A 13,588-nucleotide genomic window follows, 5' to 3' on the forward strand; every position below is an offset into this window, starting at 1 on the left:
TGGACGAGAGCTCCCATCTGCTTTTCAGTGTCATCACTAGAAAACTGAAGGAGGAATGATAAAACTCACCTATTTACCAAGTTCCGCATGAGTAGCTTTCTCGGACTTCCCAGATGACACTCAGAGGTCAGGTTCAGGTCAAGCATGTTTCAAAGTCAAAACGCTCGTACTGTTATTAATGACAAGCCTACCTTCTAACTCTTGCTTTAAATTTTAACTGTTTCATAACTCTTAAATGATTCCTCTTCCACCTGATAAATACTTACAGCAAGACCTGTAGGTTTTCCACAATGAAAACTAATGCAACCAAGAGTGACTAGACAATGTTGCTTGCAAGACGTGAATGCTCTGCTGTCAAGCTTTGGGCAAGGGGTTTCAACACCGCAAGATTGAAGGAACAGCGGAACATGAGCCTGACTGACTCAGAGCCTCGTGTCCTGAAAACCCATGATGCCTTTAATAAGTTACAGGAAGATTAATCAAAATAATCCTGGAAGTGGGTTGCAATGGAAACAGATTGCAAAAACAGCCCAAGGAAAAAGTCGAGCAAAGCAAGCCAAAGATACCTCTCTAACTTTGACATATGCTAACTCATACAAGAAATACTCTCCTGAATTTCCATGGAGAAAAACTCCTCCTGCACAGTAGAGCCCTATTCTATCAGAGTAAGGACACGTATGGAAGAGAGAACTTTCTGGCAGGCCAGTCTGAGACCTGGGGACAGTGCAAACTTTATCCAGAGCTCGCCACAGGCTCCTCAGACTCACCTCCTGATCAACAAAAGCACTAAGGAAATGGGCAAAATGGAATAAAGCAAGTAATAATTCCTCTGCTATTCCTCCTCATCTTCGTCCCCAAAGAGCAAACACTGTATTACAGCCTGTATTTTGGTGGGAGGACATGGAGAAAAAGACATTTGCCAGATGACTATCCCATCACTGAACCTGGTACCGAGAGCTTCTTGTATGCTACAGAGGGGCGATGGGTGAGAAACCTGCAGGAGGGAGGAAGCGGGTCCAAGTCACACATGAAATGAGCATCAGGGTGTTTTTGGAGACCATTAGGGGATATTTGCATCCATACCACACCTTCCTTCCCAAAATCACGTGCACCAAAACAAGGCTGAACAACATTTCAGAGGCATTTTAAGAATTTTGCACCGGAAAATCTGAATGTAATCAGAGGTTTTGACGCCCCTGCCTCTTTCCCCAAAATCGCGGAGAACACATGGTCTGGGGCTATAGATGCCTCAACCTCGCTCCATCCTTCCATGGAAACTCCTATTTAATGCTGCCTAGAATTTCTTCACACACACTTAAGCAAAAATAAATATGTGTCATGTTATTAGACAAAAGAGAAGCTATGGTCCTAACTGAAAATGAAATCCAGTTTGTCACTGAGTAACTTCTAGCACTACTAAAATGGTAAAAAGGGCTAAGTGTCTCAGACTTTCCCAAGCAGGTTCAAGAGGTCTGGGTGGACTTTTTCCTCATGCAAGCCCAAGATACCAGGTTATCCATCTGTAAACATCATCACTTGAGAGCCCTGAGCTCAGTCTGGTCCATCAGTATTTTCCTAATAGTTCTCTGGATTATAAATGATATTTTAAATCCCACTTGCTGTCCAGAATGACTGTGTGAGTCAGGAACAAGTCCCCTGTGGTCTAAGGAAGCTTGCTGACAGGAGAGGTCACGTAGTATCTAAGGGATAGCCTGTAAATGCTTTCTTCTTCAGATGGCCAGAAATTCTGTGAGGTTATTTTGCCTTAAGAACACTAAATCTTTTAAAGAAAAAAACAAGACAAACAAAAGAATAGATGTGACCAAATCACTCTTCTTGGTTTCTGGCACAATCAAGTGGAATATGATAGATAGCCTTGATTCTGCTTTACGGCTTCTAAAACCAAGAGAGTTTAACAAAATAGTAAGACTTCCCCCTTGCGTTACACACTGCTGCCTGTTGGTTGCTCGTTAACCCCAAGCAGGCATTGAGCACGCTGCAGAAACCTGAATAAATGGCTTATAAAATATACACATAGTGCCTGATATAGCACCGAAGGGGAAAAAAGAAATTTGTAATACGAACTTTTAAAAACATTTATATTAAAGCAACTTTGCAACTTCAAAGTAAGGAAAGAACAATTTGTCCACCCTAAGATCAAGTAAACTGTTACGCAGGTGCTTCTCCAAAGCTTTACAACAAGGTATTAGCACAGCAGAGATAAAACTTGAATCTCAGATCTCAATTTCTTGTTTCAAGCTGTGTTAAGTCGTACACATCACATGATGTATTTTGACCAGTATCAAAATGCACATTAGCTGAAGACATATATAGGAAACCAGAAAGAGCCAGGTATGAGAACGATGACAAAACCCCATGAACAGTGGAAACACACATGCCTTTTTGCAAGGGCTTTCTGGTGTAACAACAGAGAAACAAAAGACAAGAAATACTGAGTGCTGACCCCGTTACCACCCCTACTGTAAACCCATGGTCTCAGTCAGCTTTTTTAAAACGGTGTTTATGTTTTGTGTTAATCTAGCAGTGTTCCAATAACTTGCAAGAAATAAGGAAGAGCAGAAAAAGTCGTGTGGGTGGAGGTATTTCCATATCAAGTTACGGTGAGGGAGTATGTTACCCTTCCGTAAGCAGTGCTCTACACAGAAACAACTCAAAGCATTTTTCAGTATTCCCTCAGAGTTAACACCAGTGTTTATCTCACAGGGCCAGACTATCCTCCTTTCAAGCAACTGTACGTAGCATAGTGTCAGGCAGATAAAGCAAAAGCAATGTCAACGCCCATTCTTGCTAGCATCTCCCAAAATTTCACAGCGTTTTTGCCATGTGATTTAATTTTAGGGCAGAGCTCCAATTCTTGGAAATGCAAGATATTAAATACATCACTTCCTTTGATGCATATATGTAGTTTGTTAAAACACACAAACTCTCATAAACTTAAGACTATCTGTTGCCACCAGGGTGAACACTGAGCTTAGTGAAATACTGCATGGCTGTTATACCAAAAAAAGGTCCATTTCTAAGGAGTCAGGGGAAGAAAATGTGTGGATGTTCAGCACCACTTCAGGCCAGTTAGTAACAGACACTAAGTGAGAAAAAGGTCAAGCTATTGGCAGCTACCCAGTACAGTTTAAGACAGCCAGCTTTTTGGAACAGTGAAAAGGATAAAAGGGGAAGTATTTCTGAAGCTACCCTACTGCAGAACAAAATCAAATCTCTACTTTTGTTATACCTGCAACTTTGAGTTTTTCCCCAGAGATAATGGCAACAAGTCTAAGCTACCTTGCTAAAACAGTTTCATTACATTTTCATGAAAGTTATACAAGATAGACCCAGAAAACACAAACCCTGAAGTTGTTTAAGCTTGTTTACTTGGCTTTTTTGGCCGAGCCAGCTGTTTTTTTGAACAGGTTATTCTACTACACAATGTCATATACTCATCTCTTCAGTTATGGGACATAAGATTTCAACTCTCCCTCCTTATCAACTATTGTGTTGTGGGCTGAAGTGAGGTGCCACTTAAAATAACTTTTCAGCATTACATTTGTGCACATATTACAGTACCTCATTAGATAGACAGCAAAGACATTTTAATACCTAGTTTCTCACACTCACTGGATACATTTCTTACATTTTTCTTACATAATTGATTCATTTTGCTTGATTTTTGGTGAACTTAAATGAGAATATGTACTTACTGACTGTAAATTGTAAGCATAATTTATCTTCTTTTATCTTCTTTACCTACATGTTTCTCAAGCCATACAATAAGGCTCCTTTATTGCCTAGGAGGAGGCAGCACAAAGCTTCCTTTCTATGGCTCCATCTACTGACAACCCCTTCTTCCTTACCAGCACTGGCAGCTCAGGATGGTAGCAAGGAAAACAGAAATCATTACTCTGATATGTTGTACGGTATCTTCAGATCAACACCAGTTATTTGGGGGAAAATCCTTCAAAAATGCAGTTTATGCATAATGTTCTCAGACTAATGGTACCGCTACATCAAGTTAGAAATAACATTTTTAAACCCCTATTAATCTATGGATGTTTATTTCAAGCCGTTCAACCTGGACTTTGATATATCCAATACCAATAAGATCTTCTGGGCAGGCTTGTATGGTCTCTGTAGTCCCAGTATAACTCCTGGCTCCCTGGCACATCTCTATCCAGCTCGGCCGGTTGGAAGAGCAAAACAGAGAAAAAGCTCCAAAACTGCACTTTCAGGAGGAGAGAAGTTCTCCATTGCTTGCTGCCTTTCCCAGCAGACAGTGCCATGTCCCAACAGACACGCTGCCTTTCCCAACAGACAGCAACCAAATGGAGCCAGTTTGGGAACCTCAACTTTGTAGCAGAAATAAGTGCTTACATCTCCAAAAACAAACCTTCAAAACCAGGCGAGTTTCTCCCCATATGGTGAAGCAAATGATAGATAAAGTTATTTTCAGAGGCAGGAAGGAGAATATTTCCATTCTTATAACAACCTACCTTCATGTGCAGCTTATGCCATGAACGATGCACATTACTGAGTGAAGGAAAAAAAGAAAAGGGAAGCGAGGGAATTCATTTTCACCACCATTACTGGCTCTACCAAAGTATCAGCACACACACACCACTAAAGAATAAATTCTAGCTGGTGGCTGGACTGTACTCGCAATGCACAGGTATCAGAACTCCTGGAGAGATTTTCCCTTTGGATGCGTACATAAAAAAGATTTCCTAATATGGATCATTCAGTTGCAAAAAGAAAATTAGCACGTAAGGTTGTGTTATATCACTACAATTCTGTTAATATTATTTCTTCTTTTTAAAGCAGATATACCACAACGTTAGAAATTTTGATACAACTTAAGATTGTTTGTGTCTAACAACTACCATTTCCCCTCCCCAAGGTTAGGGCTACTTTAGCCTTTTCTAGGGACTGAGGTCACCTTGGAAGCCATGAAATGGGAGGGAAAGAACTAATACTTCTTACTCAACAAAGGTTTCTACATTAAGTGGATCTCAGCTCTACTTCTAATTGGGCCTTATCTCTACAAGGGTTTTACTCTTGTAAAAACGTAAATAAGTACATGAAAACCCACAAATTATTTCTTCCTTAGCACAACTTAATACATACTGTCCTGTAAAATAACCAAATAGATTTCTGCCTTTGAGACTGAAGTCAATGACATAAAAGCAGCTTTCCACGGAAGCGAGAGTTAACGTAGCTGCGGTCAGGAAGCGAGAACAGTAAGTCCTGTGCACTGAATAGAATCAGCTCTGGAACAAAGGGCCTAGACAGCAAATAATTTTCAAAATAGTTACTTGCTGTACCGCATGCAGTTATTTGATTTTAAACATGAAAAGTGAGCTTTGAAAAATAGCAGCTCTTTGTTCCCGGAGCAGCCTCGCAGCCTAACACGCCGCTTACTTGCTCAAGCAACTGTTGCAAATAATTCACCTGGACAGAGGTTTCAAGCCAGAATATCTTGTTTCTTCTCCAGTTACTCTGAGTGACAGTGCCTCCCTCGGGGGTTCGTGACACAACACAAACAGCACCGTGCGCCTCAGATGGGCACCCGATGCCAGTGCAGAAACCTTTGCTTAGCAGGGTGGACTTGCACTAACGCCATCAGCAGGACCAGGGTGAAGATTAGTTCTGCAGAGGTGAAACCGGTAGGGTTTGGGGTTGGTGACCTCGTGCCAAAGACCACAACAAGCAGACTGCTTCAAGCGTGCAGGCAACAGAAACAGGCTTTGAAGGAGAAGCCAGTTTCTTGCAAGTCCTAAGTGCCAACCATGCACCGCACTCAGACGATACCTCTTGCTCTTTTGCAACTCCAGAGCACTTGTGGACTTCCTGGAGGGCCTGATGGCCGGCAGAGGAGGCTTAGTGACAGGCGTGATGAGCAGGGCATCCAAGAGAGAGCGGTAGACACTAGGTTCGGAGAGTCTAGCAAGCGTTTAAAAATATGGTGTAAACAAACTAGGTGACCAAACAAAGTTCAAGTTGGCTGGGACCACTAAAAACCCAAAAACCCTTTTGAAAAGCCTGTAAGTTCTGCAGCAGTATGGAGAAATTGAACCTAGGATAACAGATGTAGAAATTACGTCTAAATAAGCAGTCCCCAGAGTGGAGGTGGCACACCACAGGGGGTGCACAAGACAACCCACTGGGGTGTGAGAAGATTTTTTTTTTATTTTTACCATTAATAAAGTAAAAATAGAAAATATTCTGAAAATAGTGTTTATTTCACCCTTTTTTAATTTCTGGGTTTGTGCATGTTTTATAATGACATCCTAGTAGATTAGAACATTTATATAATTTAGAAATACATAAATACACATATATTGCATGCTCAAAAAATTTTACTGATACGAATGCATGATCAAAAAACTTGAGACCATTGGTCTAAGTAAGCCTTTATAAAATGCAATGCAGTAAAGATTTAGATGGAACTCAGAGTTATTGTCTTCAAGCATCCAAAAGTTACTCAAAGACACAGATTATTCTTTGCCATCCATGTAACGATTGTTATTTACAGTTAGTTTACTGACTGAACCGTAAAACACATATCATGAGGATCAGAAAGGTAGAATTGCTCACCAAGGTTCAGAGCAGCAGTCTGGAGCTAAGCTAAAAATAGGGCATGGGGGCCTTGGACATAGTTTAATAACTTGCCCACCACGCTATTGCGAAAAAGCTGATTTTGTAACTGTGCCAGGGACTGATTATTCTTGCGTGAGCTTGAACCTTCTTAAACCAAGCTATAAAGTGTTCCTTTTAAAGTTGGTAACTACCTGGCCCGGACAGCAATGGCAGCAGACACGGCAGCAGCAGCCATGCTCTTGATTTTTGATCTCTGCTTGAAAGGAGAAAGAATGGGAAGAGAAGCAGGTCCAACCTTGGGCAGACTTCCCAAAGGATTTTCCAGCAGCACGTTCCTAGCATGGAAGCTTTGAGCCAACAGAGGGGAAAACAGAGAAAGCAGGAAAGATTGACAGAGACACAGTACAATACCAGACCGCATTAACCACTGGAAAGTTATTGTAGGTTCTCAGCTCCCAGAGACATCGGGCAACGTATTAGCCACTAGAATAATAATGTAGAAACCAGCCATTTTAATTTCACCCACAAATGAAACTTTTCCCTCATCAAGTCAGCATTCGGTATCTATCAGACTTCAAATTCCCCGTCCCAGACTCTGCCTCGCACCCCTGGGCCATTCTCACTGAACTCCAGGACACTCCATGTGGATCCATCTAAGTCTCCGTGGTGCTGACAGAAAGCACCCTGAAGATCATTCAGCTTCTCCTCTTTTTCATAATAAATAATAAACATGGAAAACTTTGGAATATTTGCTGGTATAACTTCAGCAGGTGTTTTTTTAGCCACCTTTACAAAATTCAACGTAATCCTCACCCCCTTTTCATTTTCCCTACTTATTATCTGGGTTGGAAGGAATGTGAACAGGCAAAAAAAAGGTGAAAAAACAGACTGGCTCCAAAATAATTTCTACACTGGTGAATCTGTAACTCAAGCTCTTATTTTAAAATTTCAAGGTTATCCGCAGAATTGCTGTGTATTTTTTTAAATCATTTCAGAAATCAACAAAACACTCCAAACACTTACACAACTATACTTTATATCACTTCTCAGATTTAAATGCAAACACACTGCCTGAAAAGCTTGCTTGCACCTAGCTAACAGTCTACTGTAGATATACGTTAAAAGATTTACCTTGTATGACTTACAGATGACTTAGACTGACAGCTTGAGATTTTACTGAAAGAATTTGTTTCACAAGTAGGCAGAGATGCTTCATGCCTGCCCAAAAGCAGCAAGAGAAGAGTCATTAATCAAACACTTATTATGCCAACTAAAGCTCAGAAGGAGTTTATTTAAGGATTTTTAAGGATCTTACCCATTTAAAAAAAACAAAACCAAAACACCAAAACAGGTATGGTTTAATATCCCAGAGTGCTAATTGCTGAGGGAAGCACTTTCCTTCCCTATTGGTAAACACTATATACTGGATGTCCTGCCACTACACAAGTTAATGCTTGCATTCTTCTCCAAAAACTTCACGCTACTGGACAATTCAAAAATACACATTTTATAGCGAGAGTGACTAACCCTTGAAAGCCAAGTGAGTAAAACAGGGAATTTCAAAGCATCATACATTATGCACACTCTGCTGTGCCTCTCCCCAGAAGCCTTCTTCCAAACTTTGACACTGCATATTCACCCCACGTCACCAGTTTTTGACAAAGTCACCTTCCAACTGGATCTCCTACCCATGAATGGTTTCCCTGTCTCCATCTAAGGGCTACCTTAATTTTTGAATTATTCTTCTAACTTTTGTCTAAAAGCTACTCAAATTTCTAATTGCTATGCAAATTTCCAGAGCAGCATGAGGGTCAGGAGACACCTGTAAGCTGCTCTATCATGACAGCATCATCATTTAAAAAAGTAATAATAAAAATTAGATTAAATCATATGTAAAATTATAGTTTCTGATCATGCCTTTATAACACAGCTGGCTCGGATATACCTGGTCGGAGCGGGAGGCAGCCCGGGCGCCGTTTCCACTGGCGGGGCTGCAGAAGGCGGCTGCACGGCTGGAGCGGTGGGCAAGGGGAGCTCAGAGGTCTGCGTGGCCACAGCGCATTTCGCGGGGAGAGGAGGTGCTTTATGAGCTGTCAAAAAGCTTTCTGCATCTGGAGCAGGCAACTCCACAGTTATTTTCCTAGTCAATGTTAATTTTACAAGTAATTATAAAGAGAAAACATATGGAGAAGAAATCTCTCATTTGATTAAAAATACCAAACAGTAATGGACAATGCTTTCCAGCTGGTGTTCTTGCATCTTTTGTAAGAACAATTGAGCAGCATGTGAAGGTGGGTTTTTTTTTTTTTTCTTCCCTAGGAACCAAATACTCATCCTCTAGGAATCAGACCATGCTGAAACTGGTTCTTTGGGGCATTTTTACAGCTGAAGCTTGAGAGCTTCAGGCTTGTTTAACCACAAAACCCAAACTATTTGGGTAGTGTAAAGCAGATACTCAAAAAATAGACAACAAACTTGAACAAGAGCACAACCAGTATATTAGAAACTCTACCTAGTGTAAGTAGATGACTCTTTAGATACTGTGGCTACTTGGCTGCTGGTATTTAAAACCTGAACAATTGCAGGGGGGTGAGGTGCACACTTTGATAAGGCTTCCGACGGGTTCTCAAATGGAAGTTCTCTGAAGTAAAAGAAAGTAGAAGGACAAGTAGCATTCACCACAGGAAAGCAATATTTCCCCCCCATAATTTACTACTTCTTGCTCATCATCAAACCAAGAAACCATAAAAGATCTGTCAGTTTTTGTTCAGTCAGTCTGAGATCTCTTCTCCCTAACCTGATGCTCATTTGCCAATTAAATGAGCAACTCCTGTCTTTGCAAATTCCTTTTTGGACGACGGCTACAATTGAGGGAAGTTGCTTAGGAAAACTGATGCAGAAGCATCAAACCTGCCAAAAAGGAGATCTGGATGAGTTGAGAAGAGTACAGCAGCAGTTACAACAATTCACAAAAAAAAAAAAAAAAAAAGGGTATGCAGGGACTATGCCCTTTCCTGGAATTGCCCTGAAGTTCTTCAAAACTTCATACAGCATCTTTGTAAGTCATAAAAAGGGCCTTGAAGGTGAGGAGAAGGGGGGATAAACCACACTGGGTATATGCTCCAAAGGGAGAGCAAGCAAAGAGAAAGCTGACTCCAAATCTTATTCGTATATACTCGTTATATTTCCATTTTTCAATTGCTTTGGCAGTAGCTAGAAAAGGAGTAAGAAATTACTGAGATTACAATTTCTGCAGAGAATATTCTTGACTGTCCCCTAATCAGAAGGTACTCAACAAAAATCAGGATTAATACCTACTATTTAATACTAACTCTCTATATTTATGACTATCAGGAATAATTCCATTAAAAGAAAAGATGAAAATAGGTCTGTATGACTGTAAAAAGCATGTATATGAAAGAGAAGTCTAAAGACTTGCTGGCACTGGATTCACCTTATGTTAGTTATGCATTTCTCAGGAAGTGCCAGATTCCATGGTTTACATGGTCTAAATTTCCAGGATGACTATTTAAGATTACTTTTTGCAACTTTCTGAAAAGCTTGTAATTGCTCTTAAACATTTTACTGTTAAACTTATAGGAGGATATTGCATATATGAAATTGAGTAATAATACACTATAAATTACAGTAGTTGGCTATATTACTATATGACTAGTTTAGGCTTTCAGTAAAGAACTAAAACTACAATAAAAAAGCATTATGCTTTATATTATGAAGTCTGCCTTATGAGCAGTGAACCTAACTTTAATCCAGTAATCAAATCCAGATCCTTCATACATTTCACAGCAAGTTCTTTCTCCTTCTTGGTGGTTCTGTAGTGGGTGGTACAAATCACAGAGCTTCAGCCAAGAAAAGACAGAGTCGATTATGAAAATCAAGACCTATGCCAGTCATCAAAAAACAAACATGGGGCTTTAGTGGCAAAAACAAGTCTACTGACCTTTGGATGGCCCAATTCTGCTTTACTAAAAGTCTGACATGGCACGCACCAATTGCTCCGTACAGATTTCTGATAGCTGCCATTTCATAAAAAAAAGGGGTTTTGGAGATCAGCTTTGGGTGTATTTCCCACCCAAGAGAGTGTTATAAAAGCAGTGATATCTGCTCAGTAACAAAACATGAACACCAAATGTAGTTGCTATGCTGATGACCTCTCATTTCAGGACAGAATCAAGACTACATAACTTTGTCAATTTATGTTCTCCTTCCCACACTCAATGCTAAACCTTCCTTCCACAGCTCTGCAGAAGCTGCTCAGATTTCCATCCTTGTTGAGTAGAAAATACTCATCTACTTTTTTGACTATTTGTGTCAATACATAGGCTCTCATCCTGAACCACCATGAACGTAGCTGTCCTTTCTGATTTCCTGTGGCTCATTTTAAAGCTGCTCTCTTGCTAGGTTCATTTTGCCAAATCACAAACTTGAAGCCATAGGCCTGGAGTAAGAGTAGATTTAAATTTCCTCTCCTGGACACAGATACAGAGCTAGGATTTAGAAAGAACTCCTTGGTTCTCAGAACACGGTAGTTGTAGCATTATCTGCAAGGCATCTGCAGCTCAGTAGGTGCAATCATGCTAGAATTTCATTGATAGATGTGAAAATCAATTATTGAAGTAGTACTTTTCCTCCCGCCTTTTTCATCCCAGGTTTTCTGCTTACTGAAAAAAAAACCTCACCGTGAGTATTGCCATACACTTTTTGTGTGTATTTTTCATTTTTGGTCACTCAAAACTACTCACTCCATCTGCTTCCTGGGATTTAAGAGAATGGGCGTCTGAAACCATCACAACCAAATCTTTCCTGCATTGCCTCAAACCAAAGGCTGCCACAAAGGTACCAGCCTGCTGTCCAAGCAAACCTTTGTCATCACCACCATCCCTTCCTGACTAACCTCGTTAGCTCATGAAGGTACTCTCTTCCCCCAGACATCAAAAAAGCCTGCAAAAGACAGTGCAACAAAACCAGAAGTATTTTGTGGTGAGGTTTTGCCTCTTCTCTTTCAGCTGGTTGACACTATTGCTTTAAAGGGGAATCTGTCGATCCCAAATCTTAGTATTAGATTTTCAAGTTGCAGAAAGCATGCACAGGTATGGGCAATAGTATATTCCTGCATTCTTTTCACAAGGACAAGACCATGTCTAGGGGCCTGGCAGGACCAGGCACTGTTCATTCAATTCTCATTTTTAAGGGAGCAGCTTTGTTTCATGTTGTAACTTTGTGCTTGTGTAATGAACTCTAGCTCCCTGGAATTAAACAACACTCCTGCACTATGGACAAACCATGAGAACACAAACCATGAGAAAACATTACTGACCTTCAGTAACAGCATCATAACCCTCCAAACTACCGTCCCTGTCTTACATCCAAAATTGCAGTCTCTGCCTAGCACCCATAGATGACCTCCAAAACATCACCAGTCTGCCAAGATATGTGCCAGTGAAGCTATCCAAGGCCAATGACAGGAAATTTGCGAGATAATCATCTAGTTTTCTTTGATTGCATCATAGCACCAAACATTTTTTTAAAAACTTTTTTTGTATTTGTAAAGGCACTTTTCTGTGTGTTGAGGAAAGCTGAATTCACATTTGAGATGTTGAGACCGCTGAAAAGTTACTCCATCCAAGTGACAGAGGGGATGCCCACTGACACTGCATTGACACACACTAGATATTGTGGCTTATTTTAACTGGTATCCACAAGACTGTTCATGAATCTGCTCAGCTTTATTTCATTTCTCTTCTCCTTCCCCCTCCTACCACTACCAGGAAAATCCTTAGTAATGGCAGAATAATAAAGTCTATTTTAGGTGAATGACAGACAACCCTCCCTCCCCCCAGACAGACAAATTCTAGGCTAGAACAGTATAGATAGATCATTAACTGAATCGAAACTCCCTCCAAATGATTTACCTCCCAGGAGTTGCTGCGGCAGTGTGTTCAGAGAGCCTGGGAGAGGGGACACTGCCAGGGGAGGACTCTGCTACTGGCAAAACAGCGGCTGCAGGTTCTGGTCTAGCACCGTTTTCACTCCATTCACAGTAATAAAACCAAACGGAGACACACAGAGAAAGAGGTTTTTAATCCACGTTGAAATGGTATGCTGAACAGGAGACACTGTGCATGAAAGTGTTAGTAAATTGAAGAAGGGAAAAAAAAAAAGTGGAGTTTACAGCAAAATACGAATAGGGGGATAAAATGAGGCACAATACACTTAGGAAGTGTTACGCTTTTAGTGAAGGTTGAGAAGTGTCCTGCTGCTTATAAACTCAGAAGGCCAAGTAGTATTTTACATTTATAAAGATGGAACACATATATTTAGTATTACATTATGAGATGGAAAACTTTTAGGAAACACTGGAAAAGAAACAGACACAAGTGCCAGTGGGATTCACTCCCAAAGTTTTATACACTTTTTGCTGCATCTTTTTAGGGTGTTAGTTTTTTGAAGGTTAGACTATGTATTTCTCAATATTTTTTCCATATACTTTTTTTCAGTTGTGATAGGAAAAAAAAAAAATCTAGAAAATGTTGTATTAAAGCCCTCTACTTGAAGAAAAGTACCTGCCAGACATCTCACTGTGATACACAAAAATAAAAGTGAACTACAAGGTAGAGGGAAATCACAGCTACAAGTTATGAGCAGACTAAATTAGCCAAAGGGGTAGTCATTGCTACCTTTTTCTTTTTAATATGTATTAACATGCAGAATTAAGTATCTTAATAAAGTAAAGGAGCCTTAAGTGCTGAAAATTACTGAACAGACTTAGGAATGAGCAGGGAGCAGACATCGCAGGTGGTAAAGGTGTGGATGGAAATTCTGGTACAGGTGGGATCTCCAGTGTCTGGGTAGCTAAGGAGTTTTTATTCAGATTAGTACAGCTCCTATTCCATTAGGTGGATCTGCAGGTACGATTTACAGATCATGGCGGGGGGGGGGCAGAATAAATACATGATTT

The 13,588-nt window shown here is 40.4% G+C and overlaps 1 protein-coding gene across 10 annotated transcripts in view; it reads right to left on the minus strand.

The window, feature by feature from the left end:
* Positions 1 to 13,588, minus strand: part of PDLIM5 (PDZ and LIM domain 5) — a 128,558-nt gene that overhangs the window by 31,857 nt on the left and 83,113 nt on the right. For 3 of the 10 annotated variants that reach the window (XM_075751592.1, XM_075751587.1, XM_075751588.1), the window contains exons 9-14: positions 12,543 to 12,659; positions 9,122 to 9,250; positions 8,555 to 8,749; positions 7,741 to 7,827; positions 6,801 to 6,956; positions 5,821 to 5,952 (exon numbers count right to left, since the gene is read on the minus strand). The exons of 4 other annotated variants lie outside the window; for them this stretch is intronic. In XM_075751592.1, coding sequence (XP_075607707.1) covers positions 5,821 to 5,952; positions 6,801 to 6,956; positions 7,741 to 7,827; positions 8,555 to 8,749; positions 9,122 to 9,250; positions 12,543 to 12,659 — 816 coding nt within the window. The remainder of the gene's footprint in view (positions 1 to 5,820; positions 5,953 to 6,800; positions 6,957 to 7,740; positions 7,828 to 8,554; positions 8,750 to 9,121; positions 9,251 to 12,542; positions 12,660 to 13,588) is intronic. 3 more of the 10 variants (XM_075751591.1, XM_075751590.1, XM_075751593.1) reach the window with 3 other exon arrangements.

Source organism: Balearica regulorum, chromosome 4, assembly GCF_011004875.1.
Source record: "Balearica regulorum gibbericeps isolate bBalReg1 chromosome 4, bBalReg1.pri, whole genome shotgun sequence".
NCBI lineage: Eukaryota > Metazoa > Chordata > Aves > Gruiformes > Gruidae > Balearica > Balearica regulorum.